General features: G+C 40.3%; 3 protein-coding genes across 3 annotated transcripts; all 3 read left to right on the top strand.

Moving 5' to 3' along the window:
• Nucleotides 1–820: 820 nt before the first annotated feature.
• LOC132010940 (olfactory receptor 7G3-like) lies at nucleotides 821–1,765 on the top strand. The gene has a single exon (XM_059388936.1). It carries the CDS (start codon nucleotides 839–841, stop codon nucleotides 1,763–1,765), a length of 927 nt encoding a protein of 308 aa, XP_059244919.1. The 5' UTR covers nucleotides 821–838.
• Nucleotides 1,766–6,169: 4,404 nt separating this feature from the next.
• LOC132009610 (olfactory receptor 7G1-like) lies at nucleotides 6,170–9,826 on the top strand. Its single transcript, XM_059387645.1, has 2 exons — nucleotides 6,170–7,085; nucleotides 9,777–9,826. Exons 1-2 carry the CDS (start codon nucleotides 6,170–6,172, stop codon nucleotides 9,824–9,826), a joined length of 966 nt encoding a protein of 321 aa, XP_059243628.1.
• Nucleotides 9,827–20,517: 10,691 nt separating this feature from the next.
• On the top strand, nucleotides 20,518–21,456 carry LOC132010931 (olfactory receptor 7G1-like). Its single transcript, XM_059388928.1, has one exon. It carries the CDS (start codon nucleotides 20,518–20,520, stop codon nucleotides 21,454–21,456), a length of 939 nt encoding a protein of 312 aa, XP_059244911.1.
• The last annotated feature ends 939 nt before the right edge of the window (nucleotides 21,457–22,395 follow it).

Here is a 22,395-nt window from a genome sequence, read left to right as displayed (position 1 = left end):
TCTTTCTGTAACCCTGTGGGTCCTGAGACCACACTGTCCCCTCACTGTCCCCATGAGGGCTCCATCCCCCGCTTAGCCTCTGGAGTGACATCCCTCAGTGGAGCAGACTTCTAAGAGTTCTAAGACTTCTAAGAGTTCTGGTTTTGTGCTCTGCTGCTCTCTCACTTGGCCTCTCCCCTCTGTGGTCTCTTCTTGTTGCTTTGGATTCACTTCTCTGCATGTCTCACCTTCCAGAAAGTGATCGATTTTCTGTTTCTAGAATTGTTGCTCTTATTATTTATCCTCTGTTGAGTTTGTAGGTGTTCAAAATGGTTTGATTACTATCTAGCTGAAATCCTGGGACCTGATGATATTTTAGTCTCCTACTCCTCGCCCTCTTGCTTCTCCTTCCATCTCTCTCTCTTTTTTTTTAATTTTACTTAATTATTTGAGAGAGTAAATGAGAGAGAGAGAGAGAGCAGGAACAGGGGAGAAGCTGAGGGGAGGGAGAATCAGACTCCCCGCTGAGCAGGCAACCCAACTTAGAGCTTGATTTTGGGATTTTGGAATTATGACCTGAGCTAAAGGCAGACACTTAACCACCCAGCCATTGTAACAGGGCAATATGTCATTCCTATTTTCTTATTAAGTACATCTACTTCACAAAGGATTGATAGAAAAAAAAAAAAACTTGGGACAGGATGGTATAGCTGGGAGTGTTGAGGGAAACAAAACAGGAAAAGGAGGTTTAAAAAGGGGAGAGAGGGAAGCAGGAGAAAAGATAGGCATGTTTGAGAAAGTTTCTCTTAAGATTTGTTTTCTTGTCATTTCCAACTTTTCTATCAGACCCTTCAACAACATGAAATCCGGAAATCTCTCAGATACTCTAGAATTCTTCCTCCTGGGACTGTCAGAAGATCCAGAGCTACAGCCTCTCCTGTTCTGCCTGTTCTTGTCTGTGTATCTGGTCTCTGTGGTTGGGAATCTCCTCATCATCCTGGCCATTATGTATGACACCCACCTTCACACCCCCATGTACTTCTTCCTCTCTAATCTGGCTTTTGTTGACATCTGTTTTACCACCACAACGTTCCCCAAGATGCTGGTGAACATCCAGACACGGAGCAAATCCATCAGTTACGCAGGCTGCCTCACCCAAATCTGCTTTGTCCTGACTTTCGCCGGGTTGGAAAATGGAATTCTTGTCATGATGGCCTTTTATCGATTTGTGGCCATCTGTCACCCACTGAGGTACAATATCATTGTGAACCCCAAACTCTGTAGGCTGCTGGTTCTGCTGTCCTTCCTTATTAGTGTTCTGGATGCCCTTCTCCACACTTTGATGGTGCTGCGGCTTTCCTTCTGCACAGATCTGGAGATTTCCCACTTTTTCTGTGAATTAGCTCATATTCTCAAGCTTGCCTGTTCCGATATCCTCATCAATAACATTCTTGTGTATTTAGTGACCAGCCTTTTGGGTGTTATTCCTCTCTCTGGGATAATTATCTCTTACACTCAAATTGTCTCCTCTGTCCTGAAAATCCCATCAGCTGGTGGAAAGTATAAGGCATTTTCCATCTGTGGGTCACACTTAATAGTTGTTTCCTTGTTCTATGGTACAGGTTTTGGGGTTTACCTTAGTTCTGCAGCTACACAGTCCTCGAGGAAGAGTGCAATAGTATCAGTGATGTACACTGTGGTCACCCCCATGATGAATCCCTTTATCTATAGTCTGAGGAACAAGGACATGATGGGGGCTTTGAGGAAACTTACCTCTAGAATATAATCTTTTCATTAATGTGTCAGCTGCTTTGGGCTTACACTGTTGGAATTTGACAGAGAGAAATAATCCAGACAGCCTGACTGACTTTGAATATATAAAGCCAGAGATCTAACAGTTAAGGGTAAGAATTTTGAAATCAGACCAGCTGTGTTTGAATCCTACCTCCACTAAAACATAGCTTTGTGGTCTTTGACAATTTATTTCAACTCTAAACTCAGTTTCCTCATCTATAAAATTGATGTGATTATATTAGTTTATATTTTGGGTAGATTTGAGAAGCTTAAACTCTGTTAGTGAGGATGCATGACTTCAGCTGTAATAAGGCAAGATTCTCAGATCCAGTAGGGTCAAATGATAAAAACAATGATCTGTCCTAACAAAAACTTCAGGGATTGCTTAGGTCCAGGCACAAAACCAGGGGAGTGCATTTTACTTTGCCATGTGGTGATGTTTTCCTATTAGGGCTAGTCTCCTGGTGGTCACTGATGCCTGCTCCAGTGCAGAGGCCTTTCAAAGTCAGAAACATAACCTGATAAGCCTCTCCTTGAGCTTCCTTGCAAACCAGCCATAATATTTCCGAGGAGACATCCAGAAAGCATTGTTGTTATCATTAGCCCAAATTGAACTATGTGTCCTATATTCGTTTCCCATTGTCATTGTAATATGTTACAAAGTTAGCCACTTAAAACAACACAAATGTATTCTGTTGCACTCTGAAGGTCAGAAGTCTGAAATCAGCTGTATGGCAAGGTGTTAGGTTCCTTCTGAAAGCTGGTTGGAGAAAAAATTATCATTTAATAGGTACAGTTTCTGTTTGGGATGATAAAAATATTCAGGAAATGGATAGTGATGATGGTCCTCCAACATTGTGAGTGTTCTTAATGCCACGGCATTGTACACTTAAAATGGCTGAAATAGTAAATTTTATGTTTGTTAGGTCCCCCAATAATGGGTCCCTGATCAAAGGAACGAGACTGATACAAAGTGAAGGTCAAGCAAAGCTTTTATTTTGTGCCAAACATCCAGAATCAAACTGACTGGTCAGGGCCATCTATTACAAAGAGGTGACCCCTCCCTGCCTTACCAACTAACTTTTATAGAGCAAAGGTTGATGTGGTTGGGCCTGGCCACACACAGGTGACCAATGAGATTGCAACACACAGAGAAAGCTGCACAGTCATACTAGGTCACACATGAGTGACCAACTGAATTACAATTTACCCTAGTAGATACTTGAATGAGCCTGTCACCTTGGTCAGAATTGGCGCCCAAAAGGTGGCACCCACACTCCTTGGTAGCTAGGGAGACAGTATGTGCATTCTACTGATTGGATGTCTTCACCTGACCCTCTCAGCTTCTGCATTTGGGCTGTTATCTCCGCCTGACCTGACCCACCCTTGTATTTGGGCTTTGTTACCTGGGACTGGTTTCCCAGACTTGCTTTTAAGTAAGTTCCGTGGCGGGGTGGGGGGGTGGGGGGGTGGGAGTGAGGGGGTCAGTTTAAGTTTTACTGCATAAACAACAAAATCACTGTTTAACTGGATGGCATCGGTCTGGCTAAATAGGCCCTTATAATGTTATATATATTTACTACAATATAAAAACTCAAAAAAATTCATTCCAATGTACCAAAGCTTTAGATACAAGAATCAGTGATTAAATATTTCTGAAGACAAAATAGGGAAACAATTTTATTACTTCAGAGAAGTTAAGCATTTCATTTTTTTTAAAGATTTTATTTATTTATTTGTCAGAGAGAGTGAGCACAGGCAGACAGAGTGGTAGGCAGAGGCAGAGGGAGAAGCAGGCCCCCCGCTGAGCAGGGAGCCCGATGTGGGACTCGATCCCAGGACGCTGGGATCATGACCTGAGCCGAAGGCAGCCGCTTAACCAACTGAGCCACCCAGGCGTCCCAAAGTTAAGCATTTCTTTAAGATTTATTTATTTTTAGAGAAAGAGAGAGAGCATGTGAGTGTTCACACAAGTGGGGGAGGGGCAGAGAGAGATGGAAAATTTCAGGCAGACTCCAGCTGAGCCCAGATGCCCACACAAGGCTCAGTCTCATGATCCCAGCCAAGATCATGACTGAGCAGAAATCAGGAGTTGGAAACTTAACTTGTAAGGGCCTATTTAGCCAGAGTGGCCCCACCTTGGTTGAACAGCCATTTTGTTGTTTATGCAGTAAAACTTAAACTGACGCTGCCCCCCCACCCCCCAGATAACAGATCGAATGCAGGGATGAGTTGGGTCAGGTGGAGACATCCAATCAGTAAAGCGTGCATACTGTCCCCCTAGCTACCAAGGAGAGTGTGCCCCAACTTTTGGGCACCAATTCTGACTAAGGTGATAGGCCAATTCAAATAGCTACTATGGGATGAATTGTAATTCAGTTGGCCACCCGCATGTGACCTAGCATGACTGTGCAGCTTTCTCTGTGTGTTACTATCTCATTCACCACCAGTGTGTGGCCAGGCCCAACCGCATGGCCTTTGTTCTATAAAAGTTAGTCTGTGAGGCAGGGAGGGGTCACCCTCTCTGTGAGGGGCAGCCCTGACCAGTCTGTGTGATGGCCGGTTTGATTCTTGATACTTGGCATGAAATAAAGCTTTGCTTGACCTTCACTTTGTATCAGTCTCACTCCTTTGACCATGGACCTATTATTAGGGGACCCAACATTGGGGACCCGACAAACTGAGCCACCCAGACACCTCAAAGTCAGGCATTTCTTTTTTTTTTGTCTGTTTTCGCTGAAATCAAGCATTTTTTATGAGAATAAGTACAATCTAAAAGATAAGGACTAAGAAATTCAAGCACCTCAAAAATGAGCTAATAAAACAAGCTACTGATTCAATGAAATTCAGAATTGTTCTTTCATTATAACAAGGAAAGAAAGAGCAGGGCACATAAACTTTCAGTAAATATTTCCAGATGTGATCTTGCTCACCCTACCAATAGGAACATGATTTTATTAGCACAGATACAGTTGTTAAGATATTCTGGGACGCTAAAAAATTATTCCTTTCTTCCCTCCCCTGGTAACAGTGTTCATGTGCCTATTCTAGGCTCCTTAAACTAAAATTATACAATATTTGTTCTTTTTCATCTGCTCACTTCACTGAGCATAAGTTTTTAAGGTTCATCCATGTGGTGGCACCTGTCAGAATTTCATTCCTTCTAATGGCTGAAATATAAATACATAATTTCACACCTACAATTACCATCAGGCTTCCTGATATCACTGATTACATAGAGATTCCAAAGGAGGGCATGTCCACATCTGCAATGTATGTGAAATAGAAGATGTGAGCAGAAACAGGTGGAGAGATAAGTGGTGATGGACTCATTGCATCAGGGTATCAACCATCTTGAATTCCTCAATTCTGCTGCTTTAGTCTGAAAAGAATTTGCACCACCCTGGGATCAGAATGAAGATATAATTGTTCAGTTAATGAAGAGCTTTGGATATTGATTCTCCAGAGGTACAGAGACTATAAATTGTGACAGCCTCGCTCAACAGCCCTGCCCCAGGAAATAAATAGCATATCTGTGCCTCACCCTGATGATGATCTCTCTTTCTGAGGAGCCTGATGCTTCACTCCCTCCCTTTCTTCTTTCTGTAGGTGGAGCACCAGTCTCTATTATCCAGCATCTAGCAGAGATGTCCTGTATCATTCCACAGTGATGTCATCTAGGTAACCTGATGTCCCTTAGTTAATGTTTGGAAATGAGGGCATATATTTTACTACAAGTTTATCCAGCAGAAATTGTGAGGAGTACATGTGGAATCAAGACATCCATTTGCTTCCTGCCTGTCTTCTATTTTCTTGACTTATTTCCTTGAACCTTTCCTCCAGTCCACAAATAGTTATCATTCTGTCAGTTTCTTTTTTCTTTCTGTGAGAAAGACATTTTTCCTTCTCAGCAGGAACATGTGCATTTGCAAATAGGATGATTGTTATTATATAACAACGTTTGCTCAGTCTTTCTACTGGTTTCTGGGAGTTGGCTTGGGCAGTTTCTCTGTATCTTCCAGTTGTGGGTTTTTAACATACTGTTGTATTATCTCTGTTGCCAGGCTGTGAGGTATCTGCAGAAGGGAGTGGAGATCCAGACAGTCTCACTACCCATTTTTTCTAGTGAAGTTACCAAATTAAAGAATAGTCTAATTTTAAAAATGATGATTCCTCAACCCTTTCCAGAATTAACAAATCTTGACTCACTGCTTTATTCACTTTAGATCTTTTTTCAAAATAACAAAATAATATGCAAAGAGAAGGCATCTCTCCATTGGACATTTTCCTTTCCCAACAAGGTGCCTTGTGCTTGGTGATACTCCTTCTGCTTGCCTAGAGGCTGACATTTCATTGTCTTGTTGCCATAATCATTACAATCAGATTCATCAACAATATGGAACCCAGAAATGAAACAGACATTTTAGAATTTCTTCTCCTGGAAGTGACAGAGGATCCAGAACTGCAGCCCCTCATCTTCAGCCTGTTCCTGTCCATGTACCTGGTCACTTTCATGGGAAACCTGCTCATCATCCTGGCTGACATCTCAGACCCCCACCTCCACACCCCCATGTACTTCTTCCTCTCCAACCTGTCCTTTACTGACATCTGCTTAAGCACAACGACAGTCCCAAAGATGCTGGTGAACATCCAAACACAGAACCAGAGCATCACTTACACAGGCTGCCTCACACAGGTCTGCTTTGTCCTGGTTTTTGCAAGTTTGGATAGTTGTATTCTTTCAGTAATGGCTTATGACCACTATGTGGCCATTTGTTATCCACTAAGGTACACAGTCATTATGAACTCCCACCTCTGTGGCCTCTTCATACTTCTCTCCTTGTTTATTAGCATTGTGGATGCCTTGATGCACAGCCTGATGTTGTTGCAACTGACTTTCTGCACAGACCTTGAAATCCCTCTCTTCTTCTGTGAAGTTGTTCAGGTGATCAAGATTGCATGTTCTGATACCCTCATCAATAACATCCTGATATATTTTGCAACGAGCATATTTGGTGGTATTCCTCTGTGTGGAATCATTTTCTCTTACACTCAGATAGTGTCCTCTGTTTTGAGAATGCCATCAGCAGGTGGAAAGTATAAAGCTTTTTCCAACTGTGGGTCTCACCTGTCAGTTGTATCTTTGTTCTATGGGACAGCTTTTGGGGTATACATTAGTTCTTCTCTTACTAACTCTTCCAGAAACACTGCAGTGGTTTCCATGATGTACACTGTTGTCCCTCAAATGATGAAGGCCTTCATCTACAGCCTGAGGAACAGGGACATGAAGGGAGCCTTGAGGAAACTCATAAATAGAACACCTCTTCTGTGACTGTGTCATCTGAATGGACTGGGGTTTCTAGAATGAATCAAAGTGACAGAAATACTGGGTGAGCCAGAATGTCTGATTCTTGCATCACCAAGTTCTAGAATGATTAGAGAACTTACTGGGTAAGTTCATCTTAACTTTGGGTTGAAACTTGAACATTTTTTCATGTGTCTGATAGCCATTTATATGTCTTTATTGGAGAAGTCTCTGTTCGTATCTTCTGCCCATTTTTAAAATATGATTTCCTGTTTTGTGTGTGTTGAGTTTGAGGAGTTCATTATAGATCCTGGATATCAACCTTTTGTCTGTACTGTCATTTGCAAATATCTTCTCCCATTCCGTGGGTTCCCTCTTTGTTTTTTTGACTGTTTCCTTTGCTGTGCAGAAGCTTTTGATTTTTATGAAGTCCCAAAAGTTTATTTTGGCTTTTGTTTCCTTTGCCTTTGGAGACATATCTTGAAAGAAGTTGCTGTGGCTGATATCGAAGAGATTGCTGCCTATGTTCTTCTCTAGGATTCTGATGGATTCCTGTCTCATGTTGAGGTCTTTTATCCATTTTGAGTTTATCTTTGTGTACGGTGTAAGAGAATGGTCGAGTTTCATTCTTCTACATTTAGCTGCCCAGTTTTCCCAGCACCATTTATTGAAGAGACTGTCTTTTTTCCACTGTATAATTTTTCCTGTTTTGTCGAAGATTAGTTGACCATAGAGTTGAGGGTCCATATCTGGGGTCTCTACTCTGTTCCACTGGTCTATGTGTCTGTTTTTATGCCAGTACCATGCTCTCTTAGTGACCACAGCTTTGTGATAAAGCTTGAAACCAGGTAACGTGATGCCCCCAGTTTTATTTTTGTTTTTCAACATTTCCTTAGTGATTTGGGGTCTCTTCTGATTCCATACAAATTTCTGGATTATTTGCTCCAGCTCTTTGAAGAATACTGGTGGAATTTTGATCGGAATGGTATTAAAAGTATAGATTGCTCTAGGCAGTATAGACATTTTAACAATGTTTATTCTTCCAATCCAAGAGCATGGAATGATCTTCCATCTTTTTGTGTCTTCTTCAATTTCCTTCATGAGTGTTCTGTAGTTCCTCATGTACAGATCCTTTACCTCTTTGGTTAGGTTTATTCCCAGGTATCTTATGGTTCTTGGTGCTAGAGTAAATGGAATCGATTCTCTAATTTCCCTTTCTGTATTTTCACTGTTAGTGTATAAGAAAGCCACTGATTTCTGCACATTGACTTTGTATCCTGCCACGTTGCTGAATTGTTGTATGAGTTCTAGTAGTTTGGGGGTGGAGTCTTTTGGGTTTTCCATATAAAGAATCATGTCATCTGCGAAGAGAGAAGTTTGACTTCTTCATTACCAGTTTGGATACCTTTTATTTCTTTTTGTTGTCTGATTGCTGTTGCTAGGACTTCTAATACTATGTTGAACAACTTGAATTGTTCTTTGAATGGCTCTGTGATGTTTCAGAAACAAATTCCATTATCAAGCTCAGTTTCTTTGGTCAGGTCCAGAGAGCTGAACCTGAGGGAGGGCATACAGTGATTTTGGGGGGATATTCCAGGAAGAAGAAAAGTAAAGAAGTTGGGTGGATCGTGAAGAGGATCCAAGTAAGTCTGTAGTCACAGAGACATAATACTGCCAATTCCATACATGCAGTTCTAAAGTAAGCCTACTATGAAACATGGGAAAAGCAGATCTTTTACACCTAATTTGGTAGTTTACAAGAGTGGTCACTGGTAGACCGAGTCTCTGCAAAGGCACTATCAGCATCTACTACACTGTAATAGTTTGAGATGATGGTGAAACAATTTATCTTAATTAGTGAAAAAATCTTTGTTTCTGCTAAAAGAAAGTAACCCTGGCTCTAATGGACATGAGCAATAAAGATTGTTAAATATTTTTTTTAAAGTTCTGATTTTAATTCCAGGTAGGTAACACACAGTGTTCTGTTAGTTTCAGGTGTACAATATCGTGATTCAATGCTTCCATACAACACCCAGTGGTCATAAAAAGTGCCCTCCTTAACTCCAATCTCCTATTTCACCCACCCACTTCCCCTCTGATAACCATCAGTTTATTCTCTAAAGTTAGTCTGTTTCTTGGGTGGCCTCTATCTCTTTTTTTCCTCTTTTGCTTATTGGTCTTGTTTCTTAAATTCCACATATAAGTTAAATCATACAGTATTTGTCTTTCTCTGACTGGCTTCACTTAGCGTTATACTCTCTAGCTCCATTCATGTTGTTATAAATGGCAAGATTCCATTTCTCTTTATGGCTGAATAATAGTCCATTTTATATGTCTGCTTGTATATGTTATATATAGATATATAATGAATATTATACATACACAGTGGAATATTATTTATTCATATACATATATGTAAGCATACATATATGTATATATACATGATGTGTGTATATATATGCATATATATACACATACATATGTATATATATACATGATGTCTTCTTTATCCATTCATCTATGAGAGGACACTTGGGCTGCTTCCATAATTTGGCTATTGTAAATAATGCTTCAATAAACATAGGAGTACATGTATACCTTTGAATTCATGTTTTTGTATATTTTGGGTAAATACCCAGTAGTGTGATGACCAGATCATGGGGTAATTCTATTTTAACTTCTTGAGTACCCTCCATACTGTTTTCCACAGTGGCTGTAGCAGTTTGCCTTCCCTCCAGAAGTGCATGAGGGGTTCTTTTTTCTCCACATCCCTGCCAACACCTTTTGTTTCTTGTGTTGTTGATTTTAGGAATGATGTATTCCTGATAACTACTTCAGAGGTAGGGAATGTAGAGGTAAACTTACTTATTTTTCTGTGTGGTGGGTTTATCTTGGGCTGGTTCCCCTCATGGACACAGATGGCTGTGACAGATATGGGCATCTTATCCTGATATGATACCTGGAGACAAATCTGACTGTTGAACTCTGGTTTTGTTGTTACTTGACATTGCATTGACTCATGCAGAATAAATGCCCTTTAGTCTATTCCCTGAGAATAGGATTCTACTTAATCTAATTCTTGGTTTTGGGAAAATGATTACTGATCATATGGAATGTAACTCCTGCTGGGAAGTCCACCCCCATAAGCATTACAAACACTTAGGACAATGCTTGACAACTAGCAAGTATTCCACAGGATTTAACTGCTGTCATTGTGTTCCATATCTTACAGGTCTTTAAAAAAAAAAAAAAGATTGATTTATTTATTTGAGAGAGGGAGAGCATGCACCTCTGCGTGAGAGCAGAGGGAGGGACAGAGAATCTCAAACAGATTCTCTGCTGAATGGGGAGCCCACTGTGGGGCTTGATCTCATGACCCTGAGATAACAACCTGAGTGGAAACCAAGAGTTGGCTGCTTAACCAACTGAGCCACCCAGGCACCTCTCTTTTATGTCTTACACAGCCTATATATTCTTAAGTCTTGTAACTCATATTTTTTTTTTTACCACTGGTGTCAGCAATTTGTTTTGTTGTATTTATCAATTGACTTTTCTGGTCAGGGCAAAGTTTGATCTTACTTGTTAAAAACCTCATTGGTTATTTATTTATTTATTTTAAAGATTTTATTTATTCTTTGACACAGAGAGAGAGAGTACACAAGCAGGGAAAGCAGGAGTGGGAGAAGCAGGCTCCCTGCTCAGCAGGGAGCCAGAGGTGGGGGCAGATCTCAGGACCCTGGGATCACGATATGAGCTGAAGGCAGATGTTGAACTGACTGAGCCACCCAGGGGCCCTCCATTGGTTTATTTATAAGAATGTATCTGAGCTTTTATTGCTGTTTCCTACATATGGGGAAACATAATTGAATAAAATTAATTGTATCATTAATGTCATAGAGATTGGGTGCAGTCTTAGGGCTATAATGCAAATATTTTAAGTGAGTCTTTATTTTTTAATTTTTTTAAGATTTTATTTATTTATTTGACATACAGAGACCACAAGTAGGCAGAGAGGAAGGTAAGCAGGCTCCCTGTCAAGCAGAGAGCCCAATGCGGGGATCGATCCCAGTATCCTGGGATCATGACCTGAGCCGAAGGCTGAGGCTTTAACACACTGAGCCACCCAGGTGCCCCTAAGTATGTCTTTTTATAAAGTTATTCTGCAGAGAAATGCTTTTTTTGTTTGTTTTTTGATAAGGAAATATTGAGTGTAAGAGTAGAGAAAAGGGAAATTGTCATTATTAGGAGCATTTCTTTCCCCATAAATGCAGAAAAAAAGGTCTGTAAATTAAAGTCACCTTTTCTGGGAGGGGATTAAACAGTGGTGGTCTCTGGAGAATCGGAGTTGCTGGAGAACCTGTTGTTACTGGACGTTGAGGGATGGTTTTATTTTCAGCATCACATCTGAGAAACAGCTCCCTGCCCTGGCACTGGTAGTGTCTGTAGTGTGAAGATTCCTCCATTGAGGCTCACAGCACAGCCACGTAGGTAAATCCCCTGAGACCTTTGTTCACACTGAGGTTTCCCTGACTCCAGCAAGAATGACTGACTTTGAACCTCTGGGGAGACATTTGAGGGACTTTTTGAGGGACTTTTTTTTTTTTAACTGATATATCATCTTTTTATTGGTGTCAGTGCATACATATGCATATTTTAGTGGATGGAGATAAAGTAGATTTCATTCACATTTGGCATATATATAAAACTGTGTATTTTAAACATTTTTAAAGGTTTTATTTAATTTGATGGAGATCACAAGTAGGGAGAGAGAGATGGGGAAGCAGGCTCCCTGCTGAGCTGAAAGCCCGATGTGGGGCTTGATCCCTGGACCCTGAGATCAGGACCTGAGCCAAAGGCAGAGGCTTAACCCTCTGAGCCACCCAGGCTCCCCCAAATTATCTATTTTAATATAAATCCCTTCTTTTTTTTGGTCTTTTTTTAAAATTTATTTTTTATTTTTAGCATAACAGTATTCATTATTTTTGCACCACACCCAGTGCTCCATGCAATCCGTGCCCTCTATAATACCCACCACCTGGTACCCTGACCTCCTACCCCCCTGCCCCTTCAAAACCCTCAGATTGTTTTTCAGAGTCCATAGTCTCTCATGGCTCACCTCCCCTTCCAATTTCCCCCAACTCCCTTCTCGTCTCTATCTCCCCATGTCCTCCATGCTATTTGTTATGCTCCACAAATAAGTGAAAACATATGATAATTGACTCTTCTCTGCTTGACTTATTTCACTCAGCATAATCTCTTCCAGTCCCGTCCATGTTGCCACACAAGTTGGGTATTCATCCTTTCTGATGGAGGCATAATACTCCATAGTGTATATGGACCATGGACCACATCTTCTTTATCCATTCGTCTTTTGAAGGGCATCTTGGTTCTTTCCACAGTTTGGCGACCATGGCCATTGCTGCTATAAACATTGGGGTACAGATGGCCCTTCTTTTCACTACATCTGGATCTTTGGGGTAAATACCCAGGAGTGCAATGGCAGGGTCATAGGGAAGTTCTATTTTTAAGTCCTTGAGGAATCTCCACACTGTTCTCCAAAGTGGCTGCACCAACTTGCACTCCCACCAACAGTGGAAGAGGGTTTCCCTTTCTCCACATCCCCTCCAACACATGTTGTTTCCTGTCTTGCTAATTTTGGCCATTCTAACTGGTGTAAGGTGATATCTCAATGTGGTTTTAATTTGAATCTCCCTGAGGGCTAGTGATGACGAACATTTTTTCACGTGTCTGATAGCCATTTGTATGTCTTTATTGGAGAAGTGTCTGTCCATATCTTCTGCCCATTTTTTGATATGTTGTCTGTTTTGTGTGTGTTGAGTTTGAGGAGTTCATTATAGATCCTGGATATCAATCTTTTGTCTGTACTTTCATTTGCAAATATCTTCTCCCATTCCGTGGGTTGCCTCTTTGTTTTCTTGACTGTTTCCTTTGCTATGCAGAAGCTTTGGATTTTGATGAAGTCCCAGAAGTTTATTTTGGCTTTTGTTTCCTTTGCCTTTGGAGACATAATCTTGAAAGAAGTTGCTGTGGCTGATATTGAAGAGATTACTGCCTATGTTCTCCTCTAGGCTTCTGATGGATTCCTGTCTCATGTTGAGGTCTTTTATCCATTTTGAGTTTATCTTTGTGTACAGTGTAAGAGAATGGTCGAGTTGCATTCTTCTACATATAGCTGCCCAGTTTCCCCAGCACCATTTATTGAGGAGACTGTCTTTTTTCCACTGTATATTTTTTCCTGTTTTGTCAAAGATTATTTGACCATAGAGTTGAGGAATTTTTTTAAAGTTTTTATCTAATTAATTGAGAGAACTTGCTAGCAAGAGAGCACAAGTGGGGGGAGGAGCAGAGGGAGAAGCAGACTCCCTACTGAACTGGGAGCCCCATATGGGGGACTCAATCTCAGGACCCTGAGACCATGACCTGAGCTGAAGGCTTACCGGACTGAGCCACCCAGGCATCCCTGTGCACTCATTTTTACACTCAGAACTAAATTTGAGATTTTTTTTTCAAAGCATGACCCATTTTAATTAAAAAAAAAAAAGAAATAGAAAGAGGGGTGCCTGGGTGGTTTAGTCAGTTAAATGTCTATTTTCAGCTCAGGGCGTGACTCCAAGGTCCTGGGATCCAGCCCTGCATTGAGATCCCTGCTCAGCCAGGAGCCTGCTTCTCCCTCTCCCTCTGCATCCCTTCACTCATGCTCTCTCTACCTCTCCCTCAAATAACTAAATAAAATCTTAAAAAAAAAAAAAAAAGAAAAGAATAAAAAGCTTATGGGAGGATGTATTCCCAGTTAGGAAGAGGGAAGATCTTTCTTCAGTTTTGCTTTTTAATGTTGTATATACTTAACAGTACATAAAATCTACCTGTAGATTTGAAAGAATAGTCACATAATAAGAACATTTACACTTACCCAGGGGTTAAAAAGAACGATGCCATCACCCTAGGACCTATCTGTGTGATCTGCCACTTACATTATCCTCTCCTCATTCTAGGTACAAACACTTTTGACTTTATTTATTTATTTATTTATTTATTTGTCAGAGACAGAGGGAGAGAGAGCGAGTGAGTGAGCACAGGCAGAGAGGCAGGCAGAAGCAGAGGGAAAAGCAGGCTCCCTGCGGAGCAAGGAGCCAAGGAGCCGGATGTGGGACTTGATCCCAAGACCGTGGGATCATGACCTGAGCCAAAGGCAGCTGCTTTACCAATTGAGCAACCCAGGCGCCCCGTTTACTTATTTCCTTTGAAGTTCTTCTTTTGGGTTGAATTCTATGAAATTTCAAATATTTAATCATATTTGCCCTCTGAAACTGGCAGTAGAATTAAACATCGTCCTCTTATCATCTGATACATATTCCTGTTCAATTTATAAATCTGCCTATTTTCAAACTTGTTAGAAGTTTAATATGATGTATGCATTTTCATCTTAATTGTTTTTCTCATTATTGTACTTTGATATTTAATCATGTTGGGCATATAAATAAATAACTTATTTCCATTCCTCTGTGTTTTTACATGATATGTGGTGAGTTTTCAAAATAGGTATCCTGTCCAATATTGAGGGAAATTTTGTTTGTAAGTAGTTTTCTGTTACTATGAATAACCTGTTGGAATACTCTCATATATGTCCCTTGATGGAAATAAGAGAGCCAGTTAACACATGTTAGAAGGTCCTGATAATCTATACCACATCAGTATACTTTCAAGGATACTGATAACCTGGTGGGAGTAAAAATAATTTATTAATTGGCATAGCTTATTGTTATGTGGCTGGGCATCTTCAGATCTTCATTTTCTTTTATTATTTATAAAGTTTTAATTTAAACATTTTTAAATTTAAACATTTTTCAATCCAGTATAATTAATATTATATTAGTTTTGCTCTACAATAGAATGATTCAGCAGTTTTATACATTACTCAGTGCTCATGATGATAAATGTACTCTTCATCCCTCTCACCTATTTTACCCATCCCTCCACACACCTTCCTTCTGGTAACCAGCAGTTTATTCTCTGTATGTAAGAGTATGTTTTTTGGTGGGCAGGGGGGTGTATGGTTTTTTTTTTTTTTTTTGGTCTCTTTTTTTTTAGATAAGATCTTATGTATGTATTTATTTGAGATAGAGCAAGCAAGAGAGCACGAGCAGGGTGGGGAGAGGTAGAGGGAGATGGAGAACAGAGTCCCTGATGTGGGACTTGATCCCAGAATCCTGGGATCATGACCTGAGCCAAAGGCAGACGCTTAACTGACTGAGCCACCCTGGTGCCCTGTCTCTCTTTTTCTTTGATGATTTGTTTTGTTTCTTAAATTCTACCTATCAGTGAAATCATGTGAAATCATTTCTCTGACAAATCTTGCCATATTGTTGCAAATGGGAAGATTTCATTCTTTTTTATGACTGAGAAATACTCCATTGTATGCATATACCATATCTTCTTTTTTAAAAAAAACTTTAAAAAGATAATGTCTATTTATTTGACAGAGATCACAAGTAGGCAGAGAGGCAGGCAGCGGGGGAGTGGGGAAGCAGACTCTCTGAGCAGGCTCCCTGCTGATCAGAGACCCCCCCACCCCCACCCCCGATGTGGGGCTTGATCCTAGGACCCTGGGATCATGACCTGAGCTTAAGGCAGTGGCTCCAACCTACTGAGCCACCCAGGTGCCCCTATATCACATCTTCTTTATCCATCCATCCATCTATGAATGGACACTTGGATTGCTTCCATAATCTGGCTATTGTAAATAATGGTGTAATGAACATAGGGATATATATATATATATAAATATCAAATTTATATATATATATAAATATCAAATATATATATATATATATATATATATATATATATATATATATATATATAAAATCTTTTTGAATGAGTATTTTTGGATTTGGGAAAATACCCAGTAGTAGAATTACTGGACCATATGGTAATTCCATTTTTAATTCTTTGATTAATCTTCCATATTGTTTTCCACAGTGGCTGCACCAGCTTGCATTCCCACCAACAATATGTAAAGCTTCCATTTTCTCCACATCCTTACGAACACCTGTTCCTTGTATTTTTTAATTAATTGGCATAGCTTATTGTTAAGTCATTCTGATGTGTGTGAGGTGACATCTCATTGTGGTTTTGATTTGCATTTTCTTCATGATCACTAATCATCAGATGTTGATTATCTTTTCATTGTCTGTTGTCCATCTGCATGTCTTCATTGGAGAAATGTCTATTCATTTCCTCTGTCCATTTTTTTTTAAAGATTTTATTTATTTATTTGACAGAGGGAAATCACAAGTAGATGGAGAGGCAGGCAGAGAGAAAGAGAGGGAAGCAGGCTCCCCGCTGAGCAGAGAGCCCGATGCGGGACTCGATCCCAGGACCCTGAGATCATGACCTGAGCCGAAGGCAGCGGCTCAACCCACTGAGCCACCCAGGCGCCCCTCCTCTGTCCATTTTTTGATTTTTTTTGGATTTTTTTTCTAGTTGAGTTGTATAAGTTCTTTGCATATTTTGGATACTAATCCCTTATCAGATGTATCTTCTCCCATTCAGTAGGCTGTTTTTTGTTCTTTTGACTGTTTCCTTAGCTGTGCAGAAACTTTTCATTTTGATGTAGTTTCAATAGTTTAATGTTGCTTTATTGTATTTATTTAAATTCAGTTAGCCAAGGTATAGTACATCATTAGTTTTTGATACAATGTTCAATGATTCACTTGTTTCCTCTGCCTTAGGAGATTTAACTAGAAAATGTTGCTGTGGCTGATGTCAGAGAAATTGCTGCCTGTGCTTGCTTCTAGGATATTTATGGTTTCAGGTCTCAGTTTCCCTTTCTTTTAAATATATGTTTTTGGTATTTCTACTGGGTTTATGTTTTTCTTACTGATTCATATGAGTTCTTTGGATAATTTTAACCCACAGTCCCCTAAAGTGAACAAATATGTAAATTGAAAATACTGTGAAAAAAAAAGAAAAAATAGTTACAATATGTAAAAAGAAGTAACAGAGTCTGCATTGACTCTAGTCAAAATTGTCACGCAGGATAAATTAGAATCTAATTATAAATATACTTGTAAATATACACAGTGAAGATTAAGCTTCAGGAAACAGTGATTCTTAGAAGAAAAACTTTCTTTTAAAATATTTATTTATTTATTTATTTAACAGAGAGAGAAAGAGAGAGAGAGAGGGGGGTATCACAAGTAGGCAGAGAGGCAGGCAGAGAGAGAGGAGAGATGCAGGCTCCCCACTGAGCAGAGAGCCCAATGTGGGGCTCAATCCCAGCACTCTGAGATCATGACCTGAACTGAAGGCAGAGGCTTGACCTACTGAGCCATTCAGGCACCCAGAAGAAAAACCTTTGAGAGTTTCCCATTTTATAACAACTCAGCTATATTTTTACCTGTATTATTTATATCAATATATACAAACTATATTTTCACAACTAGAATTGATATCAGACTTACTGATGTCATTCATTGGATAGAAATCCCTTCATTAATACCCAAACAATGAAGACTGAAATTTAGTTAGAGAAGAATGGTGTATCTATATTTGCAAATTATTTGAAATGGAGATGAACAAGAAATTAAAAATAGAGCTTCCCTATGACCCTGCAATTGCACTCCTGGGTATTTACCCCAAATATACAGATGCCGTGAAAAGAAGGGCCATCTGCACCCCAATGTTTATAGCAGCAATGGCCACGGTCGCCAAACTATGGAAAGAACCAAGATGCCCTTCAATGGACGAATGGATAAGGAAGATGTGGTCCATATACACTATGGTGTATTATGCCTCCATCAGAAAGGACGAATACCCAACTTTTGTAGCAACATGGACAGGACTGGAAGAGATTAGGCTGAGTAAAATAAGTCAAACAGAGAGAGTCAATTATCATATGTTTTCACTTATTTGTGGAGCATAACAAATAGCATGGAGGACAAGGGGAGTTAGAGAGGAGAAAGGAGTTGGGGGAAATTGGAAGGGGAGGTGAACCATGAGAGACTATGGACTCTGAAAAACAATCTGAGGGTTTTGAAGGGGCAGGGAGTGGGAGGTTGGGGGAACCAGGTGGTGGGTATTATAGAGGGCACGGATTGCATGGAGCACTGGGTGTGGTGCAAAAATAATGAATACTGTTATGCTGAATAGAAATAAAAAATTAAAAAAAAAAAGAAATGGAGATGAACAGACCCGAATGTACATGAGGTACACCTGGTCTTGTAGGGTCAAGAAAGGACCACCCTGAATTCCACTGTTCTATAGAGTGCTGGTCTTTAAGGATTTACACTGCCTTGGGATGTCTGTGACAGAAAAATTTCTTAGTTAATGAGGAGCTTTGGAAATTGAACCTCTAGGGATACAGACACTGCAATCTGGCTGTGACCACCTCATTCAACATGAAAAGTAGTAAGTAACACACCTAAGCCACCTCCCACAGGCAATCCTTCTTGCTCAGGCGTCTGGATCTCACTCAATCCCTCTGCCCTTTCTGAGAGCAGATATTCCATAAGGTTCATCAGAAATGTCAGTCATTATTCCAGTCTGATGCCAACAGGTAACCTAATATCCCTTACTCAGTGTTTGGAAATGGGAGCAGATGTCTTACTACAGGTTCATCTGAGGCAGCTGTGAAAAGAGCACATATACCAGGTGATTGAAACCAAGTAACACATGGTCCTCCCTCCTGTCTTGTTTTCATATGTTTCCTTACGCTTTTTGCCATCATCCCATTTACTAATATCTTTTCATTCACTTGTATGACCAGGACCATTTCCTCCTGAGTACAAATTTGCCTTTTAAAAAACAAGAGTGTTGGGGTTCTTGGGTGGCTCAGTTTGTTAAGCTTCTGCCTTCTGCTCAGGTCATGATCCCAGAGTTCTGGGATTGAAACCTTCATCAGGCTCCTTGCTCAGTGGAGAGCCTGCTTCTGTCTCCCTCTGCTGCTCCCTGTGCTTATGCTCTCTCTCAAATAAATGAATAAAATCTTTAAAAAATAAAGTATAAAAAACACGACCATTATAAAATTTTCTGGCATTTGTTTATAATCTTGTAGTGGTAAGAGGGCAGGAAGTTTGGAAAAACTTGTTTCTTGACATATTTATGTATTATCTCAGTTGTCTGACTCTGAAGTCTGTAGAGATCCAGACAATCTTTTTATTTTTAAAGATTTATTGATTTATTTTAGAGGGAGAGAGCATCTCAAGCAGACCTCCCACTGAGTATGGAGCCCAAAGCAGGGCAGGATCTCACAACCCTGAGCTCATGACCTGAGCTTACACCAAGAGTTGGATGCTTAACTGACTGTGCCAACGAGGTGCCCCCCAGAGAGAATCTTCAGGTGACTTCCCAGTCTGTTTCTTTTTATAAAATTACCAAATGTGTTTTTTCTTTTTCAGAAGTAAACATTATTGTTGAAGTGTAACATACACAAAGAAAGGTACACTAATTGATGAATTTTCTTAGAGTGGACCAAACCCACATAACAACTAAGTCTGGGGCGCCTGAGTGGCTCAGTGGGTTGAGGCCTCTGCCTTCGGCTCGGGTCGTGATCCCAGGATTCTGGGATCAAGCCCCACATGGAGCTCTCTGCTCAGCAGGGAGCCTGCTTCCTCCTCTTTCTCTCTCTCTGCCTGCCTCTCTGCCTACTTGTGATCTCTGTCTGTCAAATAAATAAATAAAATCTTTTAAAAAAACAACTAAGTCTGATCAAGATATTAAGCATTATAAGTTGTTCACATTCTGCATATCAGTTTATTTTTTTATCTTTAAAAAAAAGATTTTATTCATTTGAGAGAGAGCGTGAGCATGAGCAGGGGGAAGGGGCAGAGGGAGACGGAGAGAGAAAAGCCTGATATTGGGTTCAATTCCAGGACTCTGTGATTATGACCTGAGCTGAAGTGAGATGCTTAACTGACTGAGCCACCCAGGTACCCCTAAAATTACTGAATGTTTTAAATAAACAGAGCATCATAAACAAGGTAATTTTTAAAAATGACTATCTGTTAACCCTCCTCAGACTTAACAATGGTTGATTCTCTGCAATATCAGCTTCAGGTTATTATTATTTTTTAAAGGTTTTTATTTATTTTATTTGTCAGAGAGAAAGAGAGCACAGCAGGGGGAGAGGCAGACAGAGGGAGAAGCAGGCTGCCTGCTGGGCAAGGAGCCTGATGTGGGACTCTGACCCCAGCATGACCTGAGCTGAGGGGAGACACTTAACTGAGACATGTAGGCATCCCAGGTTTTTATTATTTTTAAAGAAACAATAATATACATGCAGAAGTCACCATCTCTTATTCCTTCCTATTAGTCTCCATCCCATCCCAAGATGGTTTTTCCTCTAGTGGTGCTTGTCCTTTTCTTTTAGACAACACACATTTGATTGACTCCATCCTTTCATCAGATTCATCAACAACATGGAACCCAGAAATGACACACATCTTTCAGATTTCCTTCTCATGAGAGTGACAGAGGATCCAGAACTGCAGTTCCCCCTCTTCATCCTGTTCCTGTCCATGTACCTGGTCACCATCCTGGGAAACCTGCTCATCATCCTGGCTGTCAGCTCTGACTCCCACCTCCACACCCCCATGTACTTCTTCCTTTCTAATCTGTCTATTAATGACATCTGTTTAAGCACAACCACGATCCCAAAGATGCTGGTGAACATCCAAACACAGAATCAGCACATCAGTTACACAGGTTGCCTCACACAGATCTGCTTTATCCTGGTTTTTGCAAGTTTAGAAAGTAGTCTTCTTGCAGTAATGGCCTATGACCGCTATGTGGCCATTTGTTATCCACTAAGGTACACAGTCATTATGAACTCCCGCCTCTGTGGCCTGCTGGTTTTACTCCCCCTGTTTATTATCATTGTGGATGCCCTGATGCACAGTCTGATGGTGTTGGAACTGACCTTCTGCACAGACCTTGAAATCCCTCTCTTCTTCTGTGAAGTTGTTCAGGTCATCAAGCTTGCATGTTCTGATACCCTCATCAATAACATCCTGATATATTTTGCAACGAGCATATTTGGTGGTATTCCTCTGTGTGGAATCATTTTCTCTTACACTCAGATAGTGTCCTCCGTTTTGAGAATGCCATCAGCAGGTGGAAAGTATAAAGCTTTTTCCACCTGTGGGGCTCACCTGTCAGTTGTATCTTTGTTCTATGGGACAGGTTTGGGGGTGTACATTAGTTCTGCTCTTACTAACTCTTCCAGAAACACTGCAGTGGTTTCAATGATGTACACTGTTGTCCCTCAAATGATGAACCCCTTCATCTACAGCCTGAGGAACAGGGACATGAAGGGAGCCTTGAGGAAACTCATAAATAGAACATCTTCTCTTCTGTGACTGTGTCGTCTGAATGGACTGGGGTTTCTAGAATGACTCAAAGTGACAAATATTGGGTGCGCCAGAATGTCTGATTCTTGCATCACCAAGTTCTTCTAGAATGATTAGAGAACTTACTGGGTAAGTTCATCTTACCTTTGGGTTGAAACTTGATTTGTTCTTTGAGTAGCTCTTGTGAGGTTTTAAAAATGAGTTCTAATTCCTAAGCCTGGTATTTTTGGTGGGGTCTTCACAAACTGTCCCAAGGCAAGTGTTATACAGATACCAAAATGTCAGAAGAGAAGTGGGAAAAATTGGATAGGTCAGGAAAGGATCAAATAAGTCTGTGGTTATAGCAGAGACTTGAGTCTGCCTGATCTCATGGTTAGGGTCATGCGAACTGCACTCTAGAGACAAGCCAAGTATATGACATGGTGTGTATGTAGGGGGAGCTGTTCTTTCATACTCCAGTAATTCCTGAGACCTGTCACTGGTAAACTATGTCACTGCAGGGCAACATCAGCATTAACTGTACTCAGTTTTGTAATCTGCAAAACAGCTATAGTGTGATTATCTCATTGATTTGAGATGGTCATTAGAACTTTGATCCTGATGAGTGAGAAAGCCATCATATCTACTAAGAGAAAATAATCCTGATTGTAAAATGCCAAAACAATAAATATGTTTATAATTTCCCTGATGATTGGTGATGGTGAGCATCTTTCCATGTATCTGTGGCCATCTATATGTTTTCTTTGGAAAAAGGTCTGTTCATGTCTTCTGACTAATTTTTAAATGGATTTCATTTTTGGGGTGTTGAGTTTTATAAGTTCTTTATAGATTTTGGATATTAACCCTTTATCAGATGTGTCATTTGCAAGTATCTTCTCCCATTCCATAGGTTGCCTTTTAGTTCGGATGGTTTCCTTCCCTGTGCAGAAGCTTTTTATTTATTTGATG

Source organism: Mustela nigripes, chromosome 2 (genome assembly GCF_022355385.1).
Source record: "Mustela nigripes isolate SB6536 chromosome 2, MUSNIG.SB6536, whole genome shotgun sequence".
Taxonomy (NCBI): domain Eukaryota; kingdom Metazoa; phylum Chordata; class Mammalia; order Carnivora; family Mustelidae; genus Mustela; species Mustela nigripes.
This window is presented reverse-complemented; position numbering and strand designations above follow the sequence as displayed.

Bases quoted from the DNA above. Each gene is read 5' to 3' on its own strand.
- LOC132010940 (XM_059388936.1), top strand. From the start codon at position 839: ATGAAATCCGGAAATCTCTCAGATACTCTAGAATTCTTCCTCCTGGGA.
- LOC132009610 (XM_059387645.1), top strand. From the start codon at position 6,170: ATGGAACCCAGAAATGAAACAGACATTTTAGAATTTCTTCTCCTGGAA. The intron at 7,086-9,776 runs ATAGAACACCTC...TACCCTCCATAC, and splicing joins AGCCTTGAGGAAACTCATAA to TGTTTTCCACAGTGGCTGTA.
- LOC132010931 (XM_059388928.1), top strand. From the start codon at position 20,518: ATGGAACCCAGAAATGACACACATCTTTCAGATTTCCTTCTCATGAGA.